This window comes from Numenius arquata, chromosome 11, assembly GCF_964106895.1.
Source record: "Numenius arquata chromosome 11, bNumArq3.hap1.1, whole genome shotgun sequence".
Lineage (NCBI taxonomy): Eukaryota > Metazoa > Chordata > Aves > Charadriiformes > Scolopacidae > Numenius > Numenius arquata.
Window position 1 is genome coordinate 3,096,801 of NC_133586.1, and position 23,594 is coordinate 3,120,394.

Below are 23,594 nucleotides of genomic sequence, written 5' to 3' on the forward strand. Positions count from 1 at the left end.
GGAAAAGCGGCACCAGCCCCACTGCTGGTCCTGGGCTATAAACCCATTCCCGCAGCCTTTCCGTCCCAGCAGGGCATCGTCTCCAGCCCCGGAAGGCTCCCAGCCCCGTGTCCTTTTCATCTTGGGTTGTCTCATCTGTTCTGGCTGGAGCAGCTTCATGCCCAAGTGCACCCGCGACCATTGCAGACCCTTAACATCAGGGTGCAAGGCAGGATTTGCTCCCCAAACCCGAGCCGTGTCGCTGTGAGAGTGGTGACCCCTTGAGCTGCCTTTGCTTTCAGGCGTGATTTTCATGATTATTGGTTTTGGTGATCCCAATTTCATCATTGTATTTCCACCGAGGTTTAGTTTTCTTTGCAGCCAGACTACTACCTTGCACTGAATAAAAACATTTTGTCTTTCTTTTTTAATTTAAGAAGGAAACCCAGCTATTTCCAATGCGGCTTGAAGCTGCGCTGAACTGAAAGTTACTTTTTCTCTATGTACAAAACTAGTTTCCATTTCTAATCCTTTTATTGGCCAGACTTGATTCTTCTGCCAGAGGCCGGTTGTGTTGCGCAGAGTTTCTCCATTAACGTTTAGCAAAGGACAGATTTAAACATTTCCGGGCCATTCAGCCATTTTACACCTTTTAACACTGTTCCTGGATTAGCTCAGGCTTTCATCTGAAAATTTCTCTGCGATAACTCACCACGCATTCAGCAGACGCCGCTTTCCAAGAGACCTGCTGTAATGACCCTGCCCACATGCAGAAAAGCTGCCTGGAACCACAGCTGTGATAAAACCTATCCCCGCTCTTCCTGCATATAATTATTTTTAATAAAAATCTATTTATGCCTCAAATTCTTTCCTCTTCCAGCTCACGCATTTTTAAATAAAACAAGTAATTCTGCCATATTGTTGGCGAATGATGGTCACTGAGGCTTTCCTGCTGTTCTGGACACAGTGGCCATGAGAAACTTTCCTTGGACGGGAAGGATAAAGACGAGTTCTCCTGTTTTAGCTAAAAGAAATGTTCCTTCTACTCTTTTTAGTAGTAGAAGCTGGTGATCTTCAACCCACAGCCTGAAGCGACAACTAATATTGCTTGCAGCAAGACTAGGAGCAGATTAATGACTGGTGAGCAGGAATTATTGGAGAAGAGTTTGCGTTTTGGAAAGTGTAAGGTATAACCCTCCCCACTGGGCTTCGCGGGGAGTTTGCTCATCTGTAAATCATCCTCTGGCTTATTTTTTCCATACGCTGTTGCTGTTTTGCCTCCCAGCTTATTTTTAGCCTGCCTGTTCCAGGTACCGCTGTGACACGCAACCCGCACAAACTCAAGGGACTTTACCCCACGAAGGGTCGTGCTCGGCTGCCCTTGGCCAGCGGGAAGCTGAAGGACACGGGGACCGTCAGACTCACCCAGCTCAATGATGGGCTGCGGTAGAGTTAAGGATCAACCCTCTTTCCCTAATCCCATGGTAGCTCCCTGCTTTCCACGCTGTTGTGCCACTCTGCCCTGTCCTTTGAACGGAGGCTGCTCCGGGGCCGTGTGGGTGGGATACGCCGCAGGTTGCCCACGGACCAAAGGGATGAAGTTTTACAAGCCGTCGTCGAGGGTTCAAACGAAGGAAGGTGTGAGCTCACAGCTTCCTCTGGAGCCACGCTGTTGGACCAGAGAGGCTGTTTCAGTACGAGCAGGGGGCTGCTAAAAGAGATGTTGGTGAGTGGTGGTACAGAGCTGGCAGAGCCGTCAAACAGCAGTTGCACAAAGAAACCATGGGAAAGTTTTCCCTGTGATGAAACATCTCTGGAAGGAATGAATTCCCAGCCCTGGATGAGCTACGGTCCCAAGCTTTGAAAAGGAATGAAGATGCTCAAATCCTGTTCCTCCTTGGAGCTGGAAGTTTAGTTTTCCTCCTCTCTGGTCCCCTCCTAACCAGACTTCCCCCTCCTTCAGCTAACGGTGCCTTTGGTTTCTAAATGCTTTTCTTTTTTAGCATAAACATAAATGACTGAAATGAGGGTGGTGATTGGAAAGCAGCAGAAGCCACCTGATGTGATACAAAAGGCATCGGGATGTTTTAGCCGAATGAGCTGGTAAATGGAAAATGCAGCTGAACATAGACGAATGCGAAATGATAATTGGGGGCAGTGAACGGAAAGAGGGTGTAAAATAGCGGGGGCTCTCAGAAAGGCTAACGGCCGCAAAGGGGAGACAGGGGCTACTGCAAAAAACCCTTGGAGTGATCCACCTAACGCTGGATGGAACGGGATAAAGTACCCCCAGACCCTGATGTCCATCGGGGGAGGCAGGAGTGGGGTTTGCAGAGGTTTCCCTTGGAAGCAGCCAGCCCGGGGCTTCACAGCAGGAACAGTAACCATGGCCGTGGCTGATAAACTGCTCCTCATGGCGCCTTTGCTCTGGCACCTCCTCTAAAAGAGCCGAGATGGGTCATTTCTCCAAGTGTGTTACCAACGGCGCTGAGTTAATTCGTTGGCTTTTGTGTATGTGCAGTGGTGACCAGGAAAGCAAAAGGGTTTTGCCTGCAGCCGCATTTTATGGTCCAATCAGCCAATTTCTTGTGTAACTATAATAAATCACGGCGACAGACACACAGGATGGTGTTGTCTTTATGTAATTATTCCATAAATCGCCCCATTTTCTCGCCCAGAAAGCCCTCCCAGTTCCTTCCCTTTTCTTTGCTGGAGAAGGTTGTTATCCCGAACACAATAGGAGAACCGCGTTTGAAGAACTTATTTTGTAAGCAAAGCGTGAAGAGATGGAGCCTGCTCCTTTTTCCCAACTCGCGGCTCACGCGTGGCCGTTCGCTCCGAGGCGGGGGGGGGGAGGGATCTGCAAAGTGAGGGGTACAATCTTACAGCTCAGGAAATCGAGCGTGAACTCCCAAGCATCTGAAGCAAAAGCACCTCGCTGAAAAGCCAGTCGACACAAGAGCCGAGCTGCCAAGGGGGATGATGGGGAGAGCAGCCGGCGGGCTGGGGCGGGGGGGGGACGGCTAACGGCGGGGGGCGAGCGTGGATCTCCCTCCTCCTTCAGCTCCGTGTTTCCTTTCACCTGGGCCGTGGATTAGAGGTGTCTCCTGTGCTCTGCGTAATTGGCTTCCTTGTGGCATTTGGCTTCTCTGCAGAAAACCACACTTTTTTTCTCTTTTTTTTTTTTTCCCTCCCCTCCAATAAATTTTGAAGCCCCACAGCGCGGTGACAAGGAGTAGCTTTTGCATCTTTAAATTGTCCCCGTGCAAGCGACATTTTTAAGGGACTTTCCAGCTGCTGCAGATGGCACCCATCACTCAGCCCCGCAAAGTCACCTTGCGGAGCAGCACAGAAGCGCTTTCCAAACCCAGCTCCTCCCTGCAAACGCCTCGCTCCGCCGCAGATTGGCTTCCGAAAAGCTTTTAATTCTCTTATTCCTTTTCCATCCCCATCCCTTGGCTAACTACTCTTTCAGACTGCTTAACGGCAAGCACGCAGACCAGGGCAGGTTCTGCCTGCAAGAAGCCAGATAAACTATTCTCCTGTGGGCACTTGCAGTTATAAAACCCACGCAATTTGTGTACAGCAAGGCTTTGGGGACCTCTTGGCTTGGCTAGTGTTTTGATAACGGAGCTCGTGTTGTTTCTCCTTCCCCCGGCCCTGGAAAAGATACTTTTTAAAAATAAAGCAAGCGGGAAGGAAAAAAAAAATAATAATAAAGACCTTTTCCCAACAAGGATATAAAACTTCCATCAAATCAGCCACGTCACTAGAGACCCAAAGCTAATAAGTTGATCTTACATCTATGTAATAAACTCATTTATTAGGTTTTTATTTTAAGAGTTGGTGATATTAATTAGATTGATATGGCCCATAAATCACTTGATTTGGCTGAGCCCTCAGATACTTGTAATTTAAATTAACACAAGTGCAGCTTAATTAATCTGATTAGATCCTGGGACAAGCAATGTACTCTTTGCAGCATCCAGGAGTGCGTTACAGGGGAAAGGAGGATTTTAAGGTATCGCAGCTTCCTCCTCGGAGGGTCAGATCGGTTCAGGTGGTGAATCAAGGTACAAGAGTGGAGCAGCAGAAGATGCAGCCCAAAAACCAGCACAAGTGGTGACAAGCTGGATGTGCGAAGCCTGGTGTCTCTCAAACATCATAAAGACTGGCCACTCGCTGGGGGCCAGCACCAAAGGCAGGGGCAGCACAGCTTCCCCCTGGCCCTGCCTGAGACCCAGCAGCCAGGCAAAGCTCATTGCAGCTTCAGGACCAGGCGAAGGGCTGAACTTCACAAACTCCCAGCAGCTGCTCTGGTTTTGGGGACTCCTGATCTTCTTTCATCAACAAATGAATTCCCCAGAAGGTGAGTTTAAGCCATTAGCGAGTTTAAGCCATTAGCGAGCATAAGCCACGGCCTGATCTCCTTTGCTGTCACTATCTTGATTTTTCTCTCCCTTTAGTGCTGCTGAGAGGAGATAATGTTTCTTTCCAGGAGTGAATAATCAGTGAATTGGCTCTTCCTTGCCCAAGGGATGAGGTCCCTGCCAGACACGAGCTGCCTTGTTCCCCAGGGCACTGGAGAAGAGCAGACCAGGATGAGCAACCAGAGGGGGCTGATGGTGGGGGTAAGTTGACGTGCCCCATTCGAGACATCCCTGCCCCACAATTCCCTTCCCAGCAAGAGTATTTCTCCCCTGGTGATGTTTCTGGATACGGGATGTGTTAGTGGGGATTTTATTGCGGCTTGCCTGTCTAGAGGGCTGAATGTGGTGTGGTGAGTAGGACCAGGGAGGTGATGGTGCCCCTGTACTGGGCACTGGTGAGGCTCCACTTTGAGTGCTGGGTCCAGTTTTGTGCCCCTCACGACAGGAGGTACATTGAGGGCCTAGAGTGTGTCCGGAGAAGGGCAATGGAGCTGCTGAGGGGTCTGGAGAACAGTGTTCTAAGGAGCTGCTGAGGGAGCTGGGGGTGTTCAGCCTGGAGAAAAGGAGGCTGAGGTGAGACCTCACTCTCTACAACTCCCTGAAAGGAGGGTGTAGTGAGGGGGAAGTCGGTCTCTTCTCCCAAGGAACAGGCAACAGGACAAGAGCAAAGGGCCTCAAGTTGCGCCAGGGGAGGTTTAGATTGGGTATTAGGAAAAGTTTTTACACTGAAAGGGCATTTGGAACGGGCTGCCCAGGGAAGTGGTGGAGTCACCATCCCCGGAGGTATTTAAAGGACAGGCAGACGTGGTGCTTAGAGATATGGTTTAGTGATGGTTTTTGTCAGTGTTAGGTTGATGGTTGGACTAGATGATTGGAAAGGACCCTTCCAACCTGGGCAATTCTATGATTGTCTGACTGCACCCTCCTGTGGGAAATCACAGTGTGTTCCTGCAGGGATGCACCCATCTGCTGCCCAGAGTCGAAGGTTAGTAAGCCTCTACTAGGCGAATAACACCAGATACTTGACCGGTGCTTCCATCTAGTTTTTTTCCAGAATGCTCTGGGCTGACAGCTCTCAAGATTGATGGTCTCTGTCTGTACAGCCCAGACAGCTGCCGTGCAGCCTTCTCCCTACGCTCCTGCTAATTTGCCTTAATCCTGAGTTTAAGCGAGCTCCCCCATGGATAGGAGTGGAATTCAGACCCCCATGGTCCGCCCCAGCCTTGCTTTCTCTGTTGCCCACAAGTGGTCCATGTAGGATGGAGGCACAATCATCGACATCACGCACTGTCTACACCAATTCCCCAGAATTCTCCAGTTGAAAACTGCTTTCAAGGAGACCACAGCACGTTTAGCAGCAGAGCACCAGCCCAGGGCTTGTGCAGCCACAGGTTGTTTCCGTTAGAGTACGGACACTATAAAATATGTTTTCTTTAAAAGCAGGATATAATGTTATTATAGCAGTTGGGTTAATCTAATATCCTCCTTCATCTTCAAAAGGGAATTGTCTAAATAGCCAGAGAGAGACACATTTTATGAGTCCTTCCTAAGGGCTATCAATCAAACTTTCCAAGAAAGGCACTGATGCCCTTTTTTACTCACGAGAGGGAAATCAGATTCCCCACGGCTTTGCTCTCAGCCTGCTGTAGCCTTGCAGGGCAATAGCTGCATCGCAAATGGTCTCGACAACCTTTTCTTCCACTGGTCTGGAGAAAAAAAAAAACCCACAGAGAGGAAAGCTGTAAGAAGAGAGGGGAAAACAGCCCAATTAGAGGCAATGATCTCTTAACTCTCTGCCCTCTCTCCCTCCCTGGCTGAAGCAGATGTAAAACAATAGCTTTATTTGTGAAAAATTTAATTGGGCAGTTCAAAGGAAGCAGCGGAGGCTCTTTTGATCTCTTGGTGTGTTTGAATGCCACGTTGCAACGGTGCCTGCTGGCCACAGCACTGACCTCTTGTGTTAATTAGTGTTTATCTGAAATCGAATTAGCTCACAACTGGGAGAAAGCAGAGTGAAAATCAGAGGATAATCATAGATTTGTGTGATTCTCAATTAGAGGTAAAAGCAGGTCCTTGGCTGCAGAAGTTGACATTAAAATAACTCTGAGAACATTACACTTTTGCTTTGTTTTTCTAATGCTCTTCATCGGATGGTACTATTTCTCTTACTAATACCCCGTGCTGCCTTCATCTTTGCTGAGTCTGCTGGTCCACGATGCTCATTGGAACTTAAACCATAAACCAACACCGAACAATGATGCATTATTTATAGCAGACCGAATGCTGTAAGGTTGACAATGGTGCAAAGCTTCTCTTTCTTGTGGTCAGTAATCCATAAATAAATACATCATCTATTTAGGTTTGCAGAACTGTCTGATGGATGGGAATAGCCTGCATTATACAACCAGGGCACTGAGGACGCTGTGAAAGCCAGCACCTGCTTTTGGTGCAAACTGGCCATTTCTAGGTAACAGCATTAAAACTCTTTACATAAATGGGGGGTGCAAGAGCTGCCCAGCCACCTTCCTGGTGCCCGTCTGTGGGGCCGTCTGGAAGGTAAAGGACAACAGGGTCTCTTGATGCAGGAATAGAAATGCGTAAAAGCATCATGTTCTCTGTGTGAAACATTAGCAAAGGACAGAATTTTATAGCTAAAACTACCTCAGAAGGCAGGTATATGGGCCCAGTTTCTGAGTAGAGACTTGCCAGAGACATAGAAGTCAAACATCTGTCCACCATGAACATCTGCAGACCTTCAGTGTGTTGGATCGGAGTGAAAACCCGTTCTCAGATCAGCTCCAGACCCCAAAGTTTCCAAAGCGCAGGAATGGTTTTATTCCAACCTTGCTTTTTGCTCCGAAGCCAGGTTCAGCTGATGCCGAACTAAAAGGCAGACCCTGCTACTTGCACACGCGGTGTGTCATCAGCATGGAGCGAGGCACTCCAAAAATAACCCGGTGGCATTTACGTCGTGTCCTTGGGCACCCACGGCTATATTTTCTGGGCTTAGCCACAAGAGGGTGGCATGATGATGTGCACCAGGCAGCTTCCCTGCTTCGGCTGTTCCGCTTCTAGCATGGCATTTTATAGCCAGCTCTGGAGAGCTAATAAAACTTCGGAGCAGATCCTTATTTTTGGCACGTGAACGCATTTCCCACTACAAAGGAGCCTGACGGGTGTTTCTGGAGGCAGCCCCAACTGTGCAGTATTCCTTGATGTTACATGTGTTCTTTGTGCTTAAAACCAACCTTAGTTAGTAGGTACTGTAGCAGCATATAAAATTTAGACTATTTAGGGATCAAAACTTTTATTGGGACTCAGTAACTGCTGTAGGGAAAAGTCCACAGATGTTGTTTATGAGCAAATATTATTTTTCATAGTCATGCATGTTTACAAGACAGTGATGTTCTATGTGACTGCTTTATAGCACATCGGGATGTTTCTAGTAAGGCCTTTATTTGATTATAGCTGACGGTGAACAAGCTGCTTGACAAATAAGCACAAAAAAAGACTCACATGCCAGCCAAGGAGACCAACTTAAATGAAACAGGTTCATTTCATCTAAAATCTCCCCAGCCTGGATTGTCTTGGCATATTTTTCTACATCAGACTGTCAGGAACCCAAGCCAAGGCGCTGGTCTCGAATAACGGATCAGCCGATGTGTCTCTGCATAAGGCAAGGCAGCATTTGATTTTACAAAGCCTCACCTGGGTGAGAAGATCCAGTAAGAGCAAGGAATGGGGCACAGGGGATGGCCAGGTAGCAAGACAAATTGAAGAGACAAAAAGAAAACCCCCAAAACACTCCCGAGTTTTATGTGCAAAGTTTTATATATGCTAGAATTTTTTTTACCTTACTTTAAGGTGATTGCTTTCCACGTGTAGACAGCCAGATGATGTGGATACTCAGAACACACCTTAACCTCACTGCTGTTTCATCGCCTGGCGCTCAGCTAAATCAGAATTCCCCCATCCCGGATCCGTGCAGGTTTCTGCAGGCTGTGGGGAGTCTCCGCTCGCTCACGGCTCCGGCTGTAGGGCCAGGGCCCTTGTTTGCAGAAATCCCTTTTGCTGTGAACATATTTTAAATATGAGCTTCCGAATCTCATTACTTGCTGCCTTTTCATCTTCCATTCATTTTTCTCCTAACAATGCACCTGCCAATATCTGCCCCTGAGCCCCATTTTAAGCAGCATTTTCCATAGTTAATGTCACACTCTTGCTCCCTATCTATCTTTGGCAACTGCCGACCGCCTGCAGCAGGACCAGAGGAAGAGGGAAAGCCCTCTCTGGGTATAACAATAACACAACACCCATTCCTGGAAGAATGATGAGATAGGCTATGTAATAAATATTTATAAGAGAAGCGTAATGAAATGAATGTGTAGTATACCGAGGCTCCCTTAGGGTTTGGTCATCACATGTTGGTTTTTTTTTTTTTTTCCTCTTTTCTTTCTTCTGCATTACACAGAATTGTCCTGATGTCCCTGGGTTGTCGAGCAAATTGCTTATTGTGTTGCTCACTTACACAATGCATGTTATTATGTGCAACCAGCTGCTCCTGTTTGGCATTGCTCGCACATACGGAACAGGAGGCTACCGTCACTTTTCTCGTCTGGAAGTCAACGTTCGTTCCCTCTAGCGCCAGAGTTCCTGCCAGACCAGAAGAAGTCTGGCAACGAAGCGAGTCCTGGTGGTAAAGGTCCCTGAGAGACTCCTTTTCTGGGAAGACCGAGGCTGCAGTTTTGCAACGAGTTTGAGCTGATCCAGCTTTATGCTGCTGTTGAAAGCTTCCTGATGCCTCCGCCTGTATATTCCCGTTGCTTTCCTTGTGCTGGCACTAACTCTGGGGTGATTGCACGGGGAGCTGGAGCAGGGGACTGATTTTGTTGTTATTGTTGTTGCCAATTAAGTTTTCAGCACCATCCCTTCCTCTGTCCAGCTCCAGGCTCATTCAAGCGCTAATGCTGGCACAAAGGAAAGAGCAACCAACTTGTCTAGTAATTAGAGCAGCTTACACTCATCAGCCACTGTCAGCCTCAGTGTCGCAGACCTGTCTGGGGTCAGAGATGGTCAGAAACCAGAGCAAAGCTGTATGTGAGATTTAATCCTGCTTTGGAGAGAAAGAACCTAAGGATGGTCCCAAGCACTGCCAAACTGGAGAACACTAACCCCCGGGGGGATGCTTTCACTGAGAAGGAAAGCACTTTTGAACAAGTGCATCTACAATGACTTCAAAGTGCTCTAACTTCAGAGGTTTGGGGTCTGGCAGCACGGGGACTTGTGTTGAGCTGCTATTCCTGGGCTGGAGGGGGCACACTCACCTTGCAAAGAAAGTGCCTATTCCAAGTTTAAACAGCCCTCTTCAGTGTGAAGTGGTTAAAACTACGAGAATATAAAGCAACCTTTGCCTGGAATAGGAACATCCTCATCGTGATTTTTAAAATAATAATAATAACACCATGCTGCCTATTTAACAAAAACATGCAGTGTGCTGTGAATCTTCCCGACCCTCAGTACCTCCTCTATGAAATGGCTTTTCACCAATCTTCATGTTTCTTTTAATCTTTTTTTTTTTGGGGGGGGGTGTGTCTTTTTTGGGGAGCAGGAGATGCTTTACCTGCATTTGTTCAGTATCTTGCACAGCTGGATCCTGGTAGTCTGAATCCTACAGGTGCCAGCTGGAAGTGGACATGGGCCGCTCAGCGTGGGTTTGGATTCGGAGCCTGGAGAAATTCTGGTTCAGATACCTCTGTAACATGTGCTGCTCTGCTTTGGGGCCTCTTGCATCTCTACCAGCCTTCCAAAAGCACGGATCACCTCTTAGCTATGGGCTGGCTGCATGGGAAAAGCTCCTGTCAGCTAGATAAATTTATTAGCAGCTTCTGCTGGATTTCTCTAATGAGCTCTTCTTTGCTGGGATTTTAGACAAACCACGAGATGTGTATGACATACTGTCCGTATATCTGACTCACCAAAGATTTTTCTCGAGCACAGAAATAATGTCTCCTGAAGGGGGAACAAAAGGCTGAACTACAAACACTTGCCACTTGCTGCTGCTACTCTTTGCCGTTCACGCTTTCTCAGCTCGAAGTATCAGAGGTTTGCAGCTATTGAAAGGTAGAAAGAAACTCCGCGCCGACAGGGAGGGGAACACTGGGGAGTCTGCTTGCCATAAGTATCGGGGCAGAAATGCCATTATTTAGGGAAGGAATGTCCCTTCTGTCGGCACAGGTCTGCTGTCACTTTGTTCTTTATGGACTTACAGCCGGGGAGTTACTCAGTCCTTCCCGAACCCACAAAGTGGCTCTTTCTCCAGGTTCTCCTTCCTCTGCGAGATGTCAGTCCAGGAACGTAGGGCATCCCTGCAGGCAGGTGAGGCGGTTAATGCCCGCCCGGGAGGTGTGACAGCAGGAACAGCCACAGGATGGGTTCCTGCGAACGCACACGTCAGCTGGCGTTAGCTGAAGTTGTGAAGGAGTCGCCCCGCGGAAACGTTGGTTGTCACAAGCTTGGTTTGTCGGTGCCGATGCGGGTGAGGGAGGTGGACGGTGGGGACGTGGTGCTACTCACACAGAGTACGCGTGTCGTCAGCGCTAAAGGAGCTGGTGCTCTGGGTCACGTTTCTGGCGCTTTCACAGTTCAGGGGCTGTTTGATAAGCATTTTTTTTTTCTTTTTCTTTATTTTTTTCCAGGGGCAGATATTCAGGGAATATAGGTGTCGCAAGCTTGGGTTTGTCAAAATGCTGGTTTAATTTCTGTTCCCACTGACATGCAGGAAGACAGAGAGGTTTCACAGAAGAATCAAGTAACGCTGTAATGTCAGGCAGGGAGCAAAGACAAGAATTAAACCCGAGTCTTTTGATTTCTAGGCCAATGCCTGCTTCTAACCCTGACCTGTTGGCAGGGACCTGGGCCAGTGCCTTAACACAGGCAGGTACCATTAGCCCGAGGGTGCAGCATTTTGCAGACTACCAGCAGTTTTCATTATTTATATTAATCCAGATTTTCCTGACTTTTAGGTAAAGGTTTCCTTGCTTAAAGCGATGGATAAATGTCCAGGACTTGAGGGAAAAAAGGCAGGGGTGTGTCTAAACGCAAACCATTGGCAGACGCAATGAAGAGACAGTCTTCTACAGCCTACTTAAAGCAACTTGACAGCACCTTTAAAACCACCTAACGCAGAAAGGAGCAGGTGGGAAAGGCCCAGAGAGAAAGGAGGGTTTGTGGAGGTTGTTAGTCTTTAGTTCCACGCTGGAGAAAGGAGCATGGCTGTCACTATCCCCTCTTCTTTCCACAGGGAGGCAAGTGTATGGATGGTGCAGGAATAGGGTCGGTGGCCTTTTTACCCCCTCCTTCCAGGTGATGCTGGGCAGAGCCCCTCTGCCCGTCCCCGTCTGGGGCACGGAGCTGCTGTATCCCAGGGCTGGTCTGCGCTAACGGTGCCAAGTGCTGAACACATGGGAAACCCGTTTCCCACCACACAGCCTTTCTGGTTTCATTTACATTTTTATAGTTCATTAAACAAGCTAAGAAATAAGAGGGTCTGGATTAAAAAGGTTTCTTTTTTTTTTCATATTCTGCATAGCTGGAGCCCTCTCTGCATTCCACGCCACTGCGATAAAACATCCCAGTGTGCCGGGTAGCCTCTTCTCCTTTCGAAGGCCAAAGCAGACCCCTTCCTACCCGCTCTGGTTGCCTTCTGCTGGGTACCAGCCGCCGCTGCCGAAAGAAGGGCTTGATGTCATTTGTCCTTAGGACTGAACCCGCACCTGTGCCTTTACACACAGTCTGACTTTGTGCCTGGGACCCAGCCAAGCCAGGGAGGCAGCGGCCTCGGTCTCCATCTTCCAGCATCCTTCGTCTCCCTGGCTCACTCCCACCCCTTGGCTTGGCTGGCCGATGGCTCCTGCCTCTCTCCACAGCGACGGGGCGCCGACAGGCTGCACCATGTATTTTATTTGCTTTAATTCTAAAGGCAGCTGAGAAGTACAGCCTAGACTCTGACGCCCGGAAAGCCCGACGAACATATACACCTGAAGGAGCTGTGCCTCAAAACGGGCCCGATGGCGATATGGTCACTGGTGCTCATTTGCCTCCACAGCCCGGCGGGGCGGCAGCCTCTCCTCCTCCCCACAGACATGGGCGTGAGGGAGAGTGGCCACTAGCCCTCGGGCGGTCGCCAGCCCTGGGCCGGCGGTGGGAGCTGCCGGGTGCCTGTCCGTCTGGCCGAGGACAGCGGCCATGGGTGGACGCCGAAGGGGATCCCGCCGCCCTGAGGGGTGCCCCCCTCAGCGCCGTGAGGTGGAAGCCGACGGCCGGTGGCAGCGCTGTATCCTTCGCGCTCACCTGCGGCAAAATTAAAAAAAGCACGTAAAAGGTTTCTAACCCCTCCCGGGGAGCTGCCGGCCCGGCGGAGGAGCCCCGCACCTGCCGCGGCAGCCCGTCCCCCGCCTCAGGAAACGGGGCCGCTCCCCCCCCCCCGGCGGGCTGGCGACAACCTGTTGGTCCCGCCGCCGTGGAGGAGGGCGGGAGGAGCCCCCCTCGGCTCGGCGGCGAACCCGCTGACAAAGGCGGAGCAGCGGCAGGCCAGGGCCGCCCCCGCCCCCGGCAGCGGGGCCCGGCGGCGCCGGCGGGCAGCGGCGGGGCTGGGGCTGGGGCGCTCGCACAAGATGGCGGTGGGGCGGCGGGAGAGCGCGCTCCCCTCTTAGATGCGGCCGCGGCGGCCCCTGCTCCCGGCGCCCGGCGGGGCTTACATGGCGCTGGAGGACCTGCTTTGTCTCTGCTTCGCCGTCCTCGCCGTGCAAGGTGGGTGAGGAAAGAGGGGTGTGGGTGGTGGTGTCGGTGCCCTCCAGCCCACGGACGGTCGCGGTCACTCGTGGGGCCGCGGTGCCACCTGCCCTTACACCGCTCGGCCACGGGCAGCGACCGGCTACTCGGCCGGGACCCTCTCTCCGGCCGTTTCTCGCCGGCCCGTAGCACCCTTCGTTCCCCCTTAGTGGCCATTCCTCCCCACAGTCGCCCTCTCCCCGCCCCAGTTAGCCACCCCCCGCCCCGTGGTCATTTTTCACACGCTCCCCCCCTCGCCTCCATCCCCTTCTCTCCCCCCGGCCGCTTCTTCCCCCTGAGTCAGGCGATGGCCACCCTGGTGGCCTCACCCCCTGGCTGGACGGTGCTTCCCTTTTGGGGGTGACACAGGGCGTTCCCCGCAGGGAGCCCCTCTCAGAGGGCTGGGCTGGGGGGGAGCGGGCCAGCAGCAGCGACCCCTGGCCCTGTGGCAAGTTTCCCTTGGAGGGATGGCTACTGTCCTAGGCCAGCTGGTGGCCAAAGCGCTCGTCCAGCGTGGGGCTGGCTCGGAGCAGGCCCAGGTGTCTGAAGGGGCCATGGTGGGGACCCTCGCCTTGCCCCGCCAGCGCAGGACATCAGGGTGGGCAGATGTCCTGCTGGTCAAGGAGATGACCCAGGAGTAGCCACACTCCTCGCCCCCTCTGTTTTGCAACCGTTACGCAAACGGCTGCATGTGTGGCTACACGTACGCCTGTCGTGCTGGCCGACGTGCTGTGGTTGCCGTCAAAGTTTGCACCGAGGGTCATCGGAGCTCTGGACCTTGGGGCTGCCGGGCTCGTTCCCTCTGTGTCCACGGACCCGCAAAAGCTTTTGTCTGCATCCCCGAGAAGGGCTTGGAAAGGTGGAAGCTGGCGGAGCTGCACTGAAAAATGTGAGCCCAGTCTGTGCCCTGGAGTTGCTGTCGTTTAAAAGAGCCTCCTAAACGGGGGATTGTGGCAGAGGAGCCATCCCTGTGTCGTTGTACATTTTTACTCCTTTTTATGATTCATTCAGGTTCGGCAGAACATCGTCAGCACAAAGGATGTTTAGTCTTTATGGCTTCAAAAACACGCTGTTGGGGGAGAATACGGTGTGGTGGGCAGTGCAGGGTTGTTTTTCTTTCCTTTTTTTTTTCTTTTTTTTTTTTTCAGAACATCGTGAGCTCCCGTAAGGGGTAGGTTAACATTTGATATAGGTGCGGTGTTACGGTGGCTGTGCATAGAAATGAATAACGGTCCATGTAAATGGCCCATTGTCACGGGTGTGTGTGGGTTTTTCTAGATGGATGGCGGTCTGTGACCCTACCGGCAGACGAACGGGTGGGAGCTGCCTCTCCTGTGTGTGTGAGTGAACAGCTAAGTGGATCCTGAGACTCGTAATGGAGAACAATGATTTAAAAAGAAAAGAAAAAAAGGAGATGGTGGAGTGGATGTTGTTTTTCAAACCCACTTCAACAAGAAAACTTCAAATGCTTTGCGGGAATTTGCACTTGTAGCTTCACTGCTTTTTTTTTTTTTTTGCGAGCAATTGGGCAACTAGTGAAAATTGTTTGTTTTCTAACAATGGGCCACGTATCGCGTAGAGGTAATGAGTGCGGCCGTGCAGTCTGCGGACATGCCGCTCGGTACACGCAGATGTGCTTTCCAACAGGTGGGTTTGATTCTGAAAAGAAAAACACGGGCTTGTTTCAATCTGAAATTAATTTGGCAGGGGGTTGAAATGGTTTGGGGAAAGTCTGCATTTGATCCTGAAGCCCGTGTGTTTTGATCCAAAGTTCAAGCCTCGCTGGGTATGAAATACTTCTGGAGAGAAGTAGACTGGAAAACGTTCCCCCCTCGGTGGACTTGATGGAAGCGGTGCCAGTTTACTTAGCTGGGGATGCGACCCAGTGTTTTGAAAGCCTTCTCCCTGTCCTACTTTGAGCCTGTTTTCCCTGTAGTAGCAGGAAAAAGGCTTAAGAAAAAAAAAAAAAGCACCAAAACAACCCCTCTTCAGTTGACTCTGGCAGGGGGGGTGTGCCGGTTGCTTTCCTTGGGGCTCCCTACGGGGGACGTGTTGGTGGGAAGTGGGCTGAGCTTCCCATCCGAGGCACCGGCTGAAATCCATCTGGGTTTACATCGTTTGGATTTGTGGTCGGGTCCTCTTCGCTGCAGAACAGATTTCCTTTTTTCGACATCACCCGACTTTTGGTTCTGATTTGTTTTATCCTTCCTGTGGCTCTCTCGCCGTGGCGGCGTAACCCCACAGCCTGCTGCCTGCAGTTAGTGCCTTTGCCATGGGAAGTCAGTGTTGCCATTGTTCGGGGCTCGCATGTCCCCGCCGCTGCGGCCGCAGGACGTCACCTGCCTGCAGATCCGCTTGCCCCGGTGGCTGTGGTGTTGCGGTGTCACCCATCCCTGGGCTGGGTGGCGAGGAGGCAGGATGAGCGGTGCCAGGGAAGGGGTATTTCTTACATCTCCCAAGAAATGGGGGGCGCCGGCAGTGCTAAACACTCGTGCGCACCACGTCGGCGAGGTTTTGCCTGTATCACGTTTCCAGGGGCAGGTTCCTGGCGTGGGAGCTTGCTGCCGTTGTGCTGTGGCCGTCACGACAGCCAGTCTGAGCCCTGATGGCAGAGGCTGCTCGAAAAGTGGGGGACGTTTCTTCTGGTGTTTCCCAGTTTCTCCTCTGGTGTGTGAGGCTGAAGGAGAAACCACTCGGGCTTGGTTCTCCTTCTGTTTTCCCTGGCTTTTTCCTTCTCTTTTTCTTTCTTTGTGCTCTTTCCTTTCGCTACCTCGAAGTCCAAAGTGAAGCAGAACCCGCTGATTTTCTGATGTCTCCCCCCTTTTCCGCAGCAGACTTTCTCCTGGCAGCTGCAGCAAGTTTGATCTGCAGCAGGGGGCCCCACGCGGGGCGGGTGTACCGCCGATGGGACGCAAGCCGCTCCGGAGTGGCGCAAGTAATAATTTAAAAAAGAAAATGTTTGGCAATCTGCCGTTCCCTGAGGAAGAAAGGAGACGATCCTCCCTGCCTGTGTGCTCGCAGTCTGGTTTGGAGCTGGAGGCAGCTTCTGTGGTACGGCACAAGGTCTCTCTGCATCAGGGCCACCGGAGCCACCTGCATTTGGGAACTGGTGGGGTGGGCTGGGTGTTGCCGTGGCATATGGGACATCTCGCTTGAGTGCCTGCTGTGATCCTGGGCCAGTTGCTTCATCTGCTCGGGGCCCATCTTTAGGTAAAAGTAGAGACGTTTCTCTCTGTTGAATGAGTTGAGAAGATAAAATCCATCAATGAAGATGAATTCCATCAACAGGTATTCAGCATGTATATCGTCACTATAGTGTACAGTTATCCCAAGGGCAGGGTACTGCGTTGTCCCATGTTGGCACACGAATTCGTGACTCCTGATACCGTATTGCTCTCTGGGTGATTTGAACTCTACCTCCCTCAGAGCTGACTTGTTCTCCCAGGGAAAAATCCAGGTGCTTGTGAACCAGTTTGGGCATTCGCAGCCTAAGAGATGCTGCCTGCACAATTTACACGTTCCTCTCTTGTTTAAATGGCTGCCTGGCCATTAAAACCTAGTCATGGTTATATAATTAAGATGGGAATTAATATTTAATCTGATTGTAATTTGTTGCTGGAATCCATCCCAAACTCTATCTCTGCGTGAGGTGAGTGGGTACCTGAGGGAAAACTGAGGCCAGTGTTACACGTAGGGGGGTTTTCTGTTTGGACACTGAGAATTATAGGCCTGCCTTGGGTGATGGCAGAAACCCTAAGCTTTTCTAAACCTGGAGCCATCATAGTCATTTTGTTATCTGTAGGAAGCAAATGTTTGCTTTATAGCCAGCTGTAATACTAGAGTTGATATGGTAAATCCTTGTTATCAGTATTTGCCAAGTGCACGTTGGGCCAAAATCAACCCTGGTGCAATTTTGTTACTTTCTGGAGAAGAACTGGACCTGCTCGACTACTGAGTTTTAGCCTGGTTTTCTAAGGAAAAGATACGTAGTCATGTTGTCTGTCTGTCTCCCTTTCCTTTTCCAGGTAATTCTTGGACCTGCTGGTCAGTCACAGCTAGGGTGGATATGGAGAATTCAGAGTTTTTGAAAATAAGTGATCTCGATCATATGGGACAAGCTGCAACAGGGTAGGTTTAGACTGGACATTAGGAAAGAATTTTTCACAGAAAGAGTGGTCGGGCATTGGAATAGGCTGTCCAGGGAGGTGGTTGAGTCACCATCCCTGGATGTGTTTAAGAGCCGTTTAGATGTGGTGTTGGGGGATATGATATAGGGAAGAACTTTGTAGTGTAGCGTAGATGGTTGGACTCGATGATCCCAAGGGTCTCTTCCAACCTGGATGATTCTATGAGTAGAGGAGAGTGATGTGGTTTCTGCATGGACTGAAGGAGAGGCACTGGAAAACCCACCCGGGGAGGAACCTGAAGTGCCTCAGTTGTAGGGAGAGCTTTGAACAGAGCTCGCATCTTGTAGGACAGGGGGAATCAATCACAATACACAAAGCTGCAGGAACTCACAATCTCAGATCCTTGTATCCACTTGTTTATTTTATTTTTGAAGTCTTTTATGCTTTAAAACATGCTGCTGTTCTACGGTTACGCCAGCATTCACGTCACAGGGCTTAGTAGCTGTTTTGCTTCCCTCTCTTATTGGGAAGGCATTTTCTGAACACAGGACTTGGAGCTGCTGTGACATTGGCTCTTTCTGTTGTCTTTGTTTTCATCACTTGCTGTCTCTGCTCGGTTTCCCTCTTTGTTCCAGCTGGGCAGAATATGCTGTTGCACGCAGTAAGCATATGAAGAACACTGTCACTCTAAGTATCCTTCTTTTATTAGCATAGCATTTATTAAAATCCTATGAGTAAGTGACCTCCAAGTGCTGCTTATGCTTTTCTGTCTTAACAGCTTTTTGGTGAGAGGATCCACAGTTGTTAAAACTGAATCTGCCGTCTTCATAAAAAGTGGAATTGAGCTGTGTTTTCATGAGCCCCTCTAGAGATGCTAAGACATGGGGAGAGGGACCCAAGAGCTGCTTCTAGTTTGTCTGACTTTCACTGGTATGCCGAAGTCATCCTTAAAACACCACTGAATTTCCTAATTCTGAAGCGAACAGAGCCTTTATAGGGAGGGGAAGGGCTGGTCAGTGTTTACTTCCAGGAATGTTGGTACCTGCTGAAGTTGATGCTGCTGAGAAGAGAAATGCCCTGGGAGAACCCAAACACTTGTCATCAGCCTTGTTTGAGCATATCTAACACTTTGCTGCTTGCAGGTGTCGAGACACTTTGCTGGTGAGTGTGTAAGTCAAGGTGCTTCTCCTTGGATGTGTTCTCTTTCAAGGCACTGATGCCTTTTGGTGTCTCAATGTTTGAGTCAGATCCTCTCCTGCTCTTGATCCGTGGGATCCTGCTGTTATGATATGGGCCTGCTTTATCTGAGAAGCCCAGCAGAGACGGTGTGTTATCTCTGTAGGTAATAAACATACTTTGTGGTGGTTATGATAAGTGATAACTGTATTCCACTGAAACTTTTGAATCAGATGTTCTGAAATTATTTAAAAATCTGTATCTGCATTTTAAATGCAGTTTCCTATTACTGCCATCTTAAATTCAGCTGAGCTATTGAATAACCTGGTTTATTATTATGCTTTTCTGGTTTTTAATGTTTAATTTTTTTTCAAGATCTCTTGTGTGGATTTCTGGAGGACAGGTTGGTAATATTAAAGGTGTGTTAATGTGATGTGAGCAACCCCAGAGGCTGAAAACAGAATTCCTGGGAAAGGTGCTGGCAGAACCTGGAGCAGAGGTGGAGCAAACCTGGGATGCCAGGCTGGCAGCGGGTTGGGGGGGATTTGATGAGGTCCTGCTGTATGTTTCGCTGTCTGTGCTGGGAAATGTGCGTCCTTGATAGTTTCTTAATTGACTGTCAATAGATGATCAAGTTAATTGGTGTGACCAAAAAGGTCACTGTTTTATGGGATGGATTTCCTGTGCTGTGTTGTGTGAATACACTGAGGGTTTTGGCAAAACCTGGCTGCTTGTGCACTCAGGGCTTAGGTAAAGCTTCTTTTTCAGAAGCATCAGCAGTGCTTACAGGTTCTAAAATTACCTGAAGTTTTGCACTAATGCAGGACTGTCCTCTCTGTGTGTCTCGTCTGGCTAGTTTGATCCGATTTGCAGAATGGGTGCTGGTATTTTCCATACAGAAACGGAACTGTGCCTGGTATTAGAAGAAAACTACTCAAATGTTCACTGATGTGTTTTTTCCCTGTTTGTTATTGCAACTGAGAAGGCTTTTGTGTTCTTTTGGAAATCTTTATCCCTTTATTGTCTCTTTTGTTTTGGAGATGGTCTAGTGAAAAACTCTGGTGTGCTCCTTGTAGCGCTGATGTGATGTGCTTTTACCTTTCCAGAAATACCAGTGCTGCTTTAAAGGGTGTGTAGTCCTCTTAATCACGTTGACCCAGTGGGACTGGGCCAGTTGCAGCCCATTTCTGTGCCCTCTCAGTCCCATTTGCCTGTTTTGCTCCTGGCAAAGCCTTGAGAGAGCTTGTTAAGAAGAAGACGTGGAAATTTTTGTGACCAAAAAAAGAAAAAGACAAGGGTTGAGGAGGGCAGAGAATCAGCAGATGTTCAGGCTGATGTTCAGGGGGTTTAGCCTGTGGTGTTACGGGACCTGTCACTCTGTGGGAGATAAGGCTTGTGTATGAGATGCTGGGGCTCGTTATCTTCAGCAGTGGGGTAAGAAGCATGACATGGGGTGGAGGATCTGGGGCTTCCAGCTTGACTCCATTATTTCCTGCTTGACAGGTATTTTTCCCCCGGCACAGAGGCTCAAGCAGCCCTGCTGTTAGAGAATTCAGGTTGTCACAGAAGGGTGATCAAGTGCTCCACAGGTTGGTGTGCTCTTGCGAAGGCAAGATTTTCTGCATAGCGAGGCGTCTTGGCAAAATACACATAGAAGATAAAAGAGGAAAAAGAAACCCAGCGTCTGATCCAACACCAGCTCCTTTGCTGGGTTGGCAAAAATGTTTAGATCCTCCTTCCCGAGAATGGTTTTGTAAACATAATGCTGCCTATTAGCCATGTAAATTACTGTCATTGGTGGCAATTGTTGTGATGGAAAGATAAGTGTCTTGAAACTCTGGTTTGATTTACCCCTCCTGCCCCCCCCCCAGCCCCCCCTCTCCCCGGCTTGCTAACCAGTTGTTTATGTCAGCGCTGATTGTGGCTTTTGTCAGAGAAATCAAAATATTGATCAAAATTATTTAGCTCTGTTTTTCTTAGGTCACAGTAAATGCAACTTTTCTTTCTTTTCCTTTGTGCTCTTTTCTCTGTACTGAAAACAAAGCGAACCTTTCCTCGAGCGGATGAGCTGCCATACGTTCCCGAAGTCAAATGTCATCCGCTTGAAGAGGGTCCTTGGGAGCAGACTTCATATCTGGAGGCTTTCCTCGTGAGTCTGTCGGTTGAAAATCTGGCTCGCAGCATTACCTCAAGTACTATTGTGGGGTTTTCTTTACGTGCAAAGTGGGGAGAAAAGGAAGTTTCTCCCAGCTGCTGGCAGAGAATAGCTTCCCATTTACTTCACACTTGCGGCTGCTGCCAGGATTTTCTCTTTAGCAGCAGAGGGAGTTAAGTGCGGGGTGAAAGGCTTCAGTAACACTTCAGCATCCGGGCACGAGGCTGAGCTGTCAAATAATTCTTCTCGCTCTTTGTTTTTTATACCAGTCAAGGCGCTCGGGTAGTTTTGTAGGTTTAAGGCTATAGCAAGGTTGCGCTGCCTTCACGTGTACTGTGGGAAGCTGAGATTTAGTGGTTGTGCTTGAACAAGAGCATCTTCTAAAGAGCGACACCCACTTCTGACTTAAAAATGTCTTGTGCTTGTCCGTCCCAGCCCCTCAGTGAGCTGGTTTGCTGTCCTCGCTCACTGCTATGCACTTTGATTTAGTCTGAATTTACCTAGCTGTGGTTTATAGGTGTGTGTGTGAAGACAGGTTGTGGTATGAAAAGCCTCCCTGTGAGTATGTGTACACTGGTCCAATTTCCTGGTAACCTGCTCTTTACTAAGCTCAATATATGCAGGTCCTTGAGTCTTTCACCTGTTTTCCATCCCTTAATCTCAGCCTTCTATAGCTAACACTAGTGTAAGTAAAAGCCCTGTTTTTTTTCCAGAGTTAGGTGTTTGCTCAGCTGAGGAAACTTCTTAACTGCTTTGATTCGCAGCCTGACTTTTCAGGTCTGGACCCCGCAAGTCCCTCGGGGCTCCTGTTCCCCTGCAGCTCAGCGCAGAAGCTGCCTTTCAGCTGGGACAGCCGGTGCTGGATGCGGCTTTCCAGATGTGACAGGATCGGAGCCAAGCAGCGAGAAAAGTAAAGAAACCTTCACCTCCGAGAACACCTCTTCGCTGAGCGGCTGAGCCGTTGCCGAGGCAGATCTCGGGTTTTGCAGTGGGACGCTCACATCCGTATGGGGCATGTATGTGCAGCTTCCGTATAGCTTTTAGAGAGAAAGTCTGCTGTCTAAACTGGAATCACACCACGTAGTTACACTTGGCAAGTAAATATACTACCTTAGTCTTAAGCAGTTTTCACCAAATAACACCTCCGCCACGTCCTCCATCAGCACTTCAAGTGCAGGTGGAGCGTATGGAGCTTTGCCCTCTCCCGCTCATAAAGATGCCTCTGCCCTTTTCCACGTCACTTACACAACACGGTTTTTATTTTCTTGTGTAAATGTCTCCAGCCTCTGCCCAGCTGTGTCCGCGATGCAGCAGTGAGCCTTCGGAAGTAGGAAACCAATACTAGGACTTCTCGGGCTTTAGGAAGGAAACATGTTCTGTACAGAATGCATCTGCGTGTGTGGCTGTGCAGACATGGTGTTGCCTACCTGTCTGTGGTGTGTCAACACCAGATGTGTGCAGTGTGAATGCAGAGATGTGTACAAGGTATGTGCCGGCTTGTAAATGAAAATGCCTGATTACATGTTTATATATTTTAAAGTTTGTGGGTTTAAAAAAATGCTGCCCTTGTAGGGAATATTTTCTTCTCACCAGAAACTTGTTAGACTGGAAATTTCACAGTATTAATTTTTATGGCATTTTCTAAGCTGAACTAATTGGGTATTTTGGAAGGGGGAAGACAAGGGTGTGGATGTGGGTTTTTATGTAGATTTCTTTAAAAATGTGACTTGGATTATCCTGCTAGCTATCTGAGCGATGTGAAGGTCTCTACTGGAAAATGCAAGTGATTATAGGCTGGTGACTAACAAATAATCCTTGGCTAATATGGGGTGGGCTCAATTAATGTTAATCCCTGCTCAGTAGTAGTAAAAGTTGGATAAAGTCAAGGAGATTTTGCAAGGCTGTTACCGACCTGAACATGAGAATGATCACACAGCATTTCCTAAAATGAAACGGTTCTTTGAAGAGGCATCATTTTCATAATTTCCTTCTTACACTAGAGAAAGAGCTATTCAAAATGCCCCAAAATTGCCTGGTTATGAAGGTGAGGATTTCTCCTGTGCTGATGTTATATGAGGAGGCACACAGGATCTCATTAGAAGAGGAGCAGCAGTAATTAGTCTAGATTAATGGAAATAAATCTGTTTTTACTAACAAATGAGGTTGTGTTCCTTGGTCCAGAGCAGCCACCTTCTGTAGTGCTCATCTAGCAGTCTGATGCACAGAGGCCAAAATCTCTCCTCACTGTGGAAAAAAAATGGGTGATTTGGGGGTTTTTGCTGAAATCTCAGTATAAGTCCAGGTGTTGTTTTCAGAAGTGTTCTGGTGAAATAAGCAGAAGCCCAGAGACAGCAGGAAGAAGCATCACATCTGAGCCTGGACCCCGTTGATACGGGAGAGCCCAGAGTGGTGTGAAGGTCCCCGCAGCCATTCTCCTACTCAGATATTGTAGCGTTGAAAGCGTGTCCTTCACCATTTGGAAGCAGAGCCAGTCCTTTTACTACTTTGTCCTCAAACTGTCAGGTTTCAGCTGGCTGCAGCTTTGGAAAAAGGAAAGATTTATGTGCTCTGAAGAGAAACTTGTGCTGACAGTGGGTAAATGTGCCGTAGATGTTGGAAAGTTAAACAGCCAAGTAGGTGTGAGGGATTGTGGAACACAGGCTATGAAATATATTTTCCTCCTGTTGCTGCGATAGAAGTAAGTTTAAATTTGGAAATGGGAGGGCAAATTTCCACCCATTCTGTCCCTCAGTTCTAACCATCTTCAAAAGGTGGGGCTGCTCCTTTTTTTCCATGGATATGGGCATTATCTTGCTGGTTCTCCTAACACCATCCCAGAGCTATAAGAGCTCACGTCGCATTTTCAATGATAACGGGGTTTCCCGATCACAATCAAAT

The 23,594-nt window shown here is 49.2% G+C and overlaps 1 protein-coding gene across 1 annotated transcript in view; it reads left to right on the forward strand.

Moving 5' to 3' along the window:
- Nucleotides 1–13,120: 13,120 nt before the first annotated feature.
- IGDCC4 (immunoglobulin superfamily DCC subclass member 4) overlaps nt 13,121–23,594 on the forward strand; it is a 100,216-nt gene continuing 89,742 nt past the window's right edge. The window contains exon 1 of the mRNA XM_074156497.1: nt 13,121–13,217. Coding sequence (XP_074012598.1) covers nt 13,121–13,217 — 97 coding nt within the window. The remainder of the gene's footprint in view (nt 13,218–23,594) is intronic.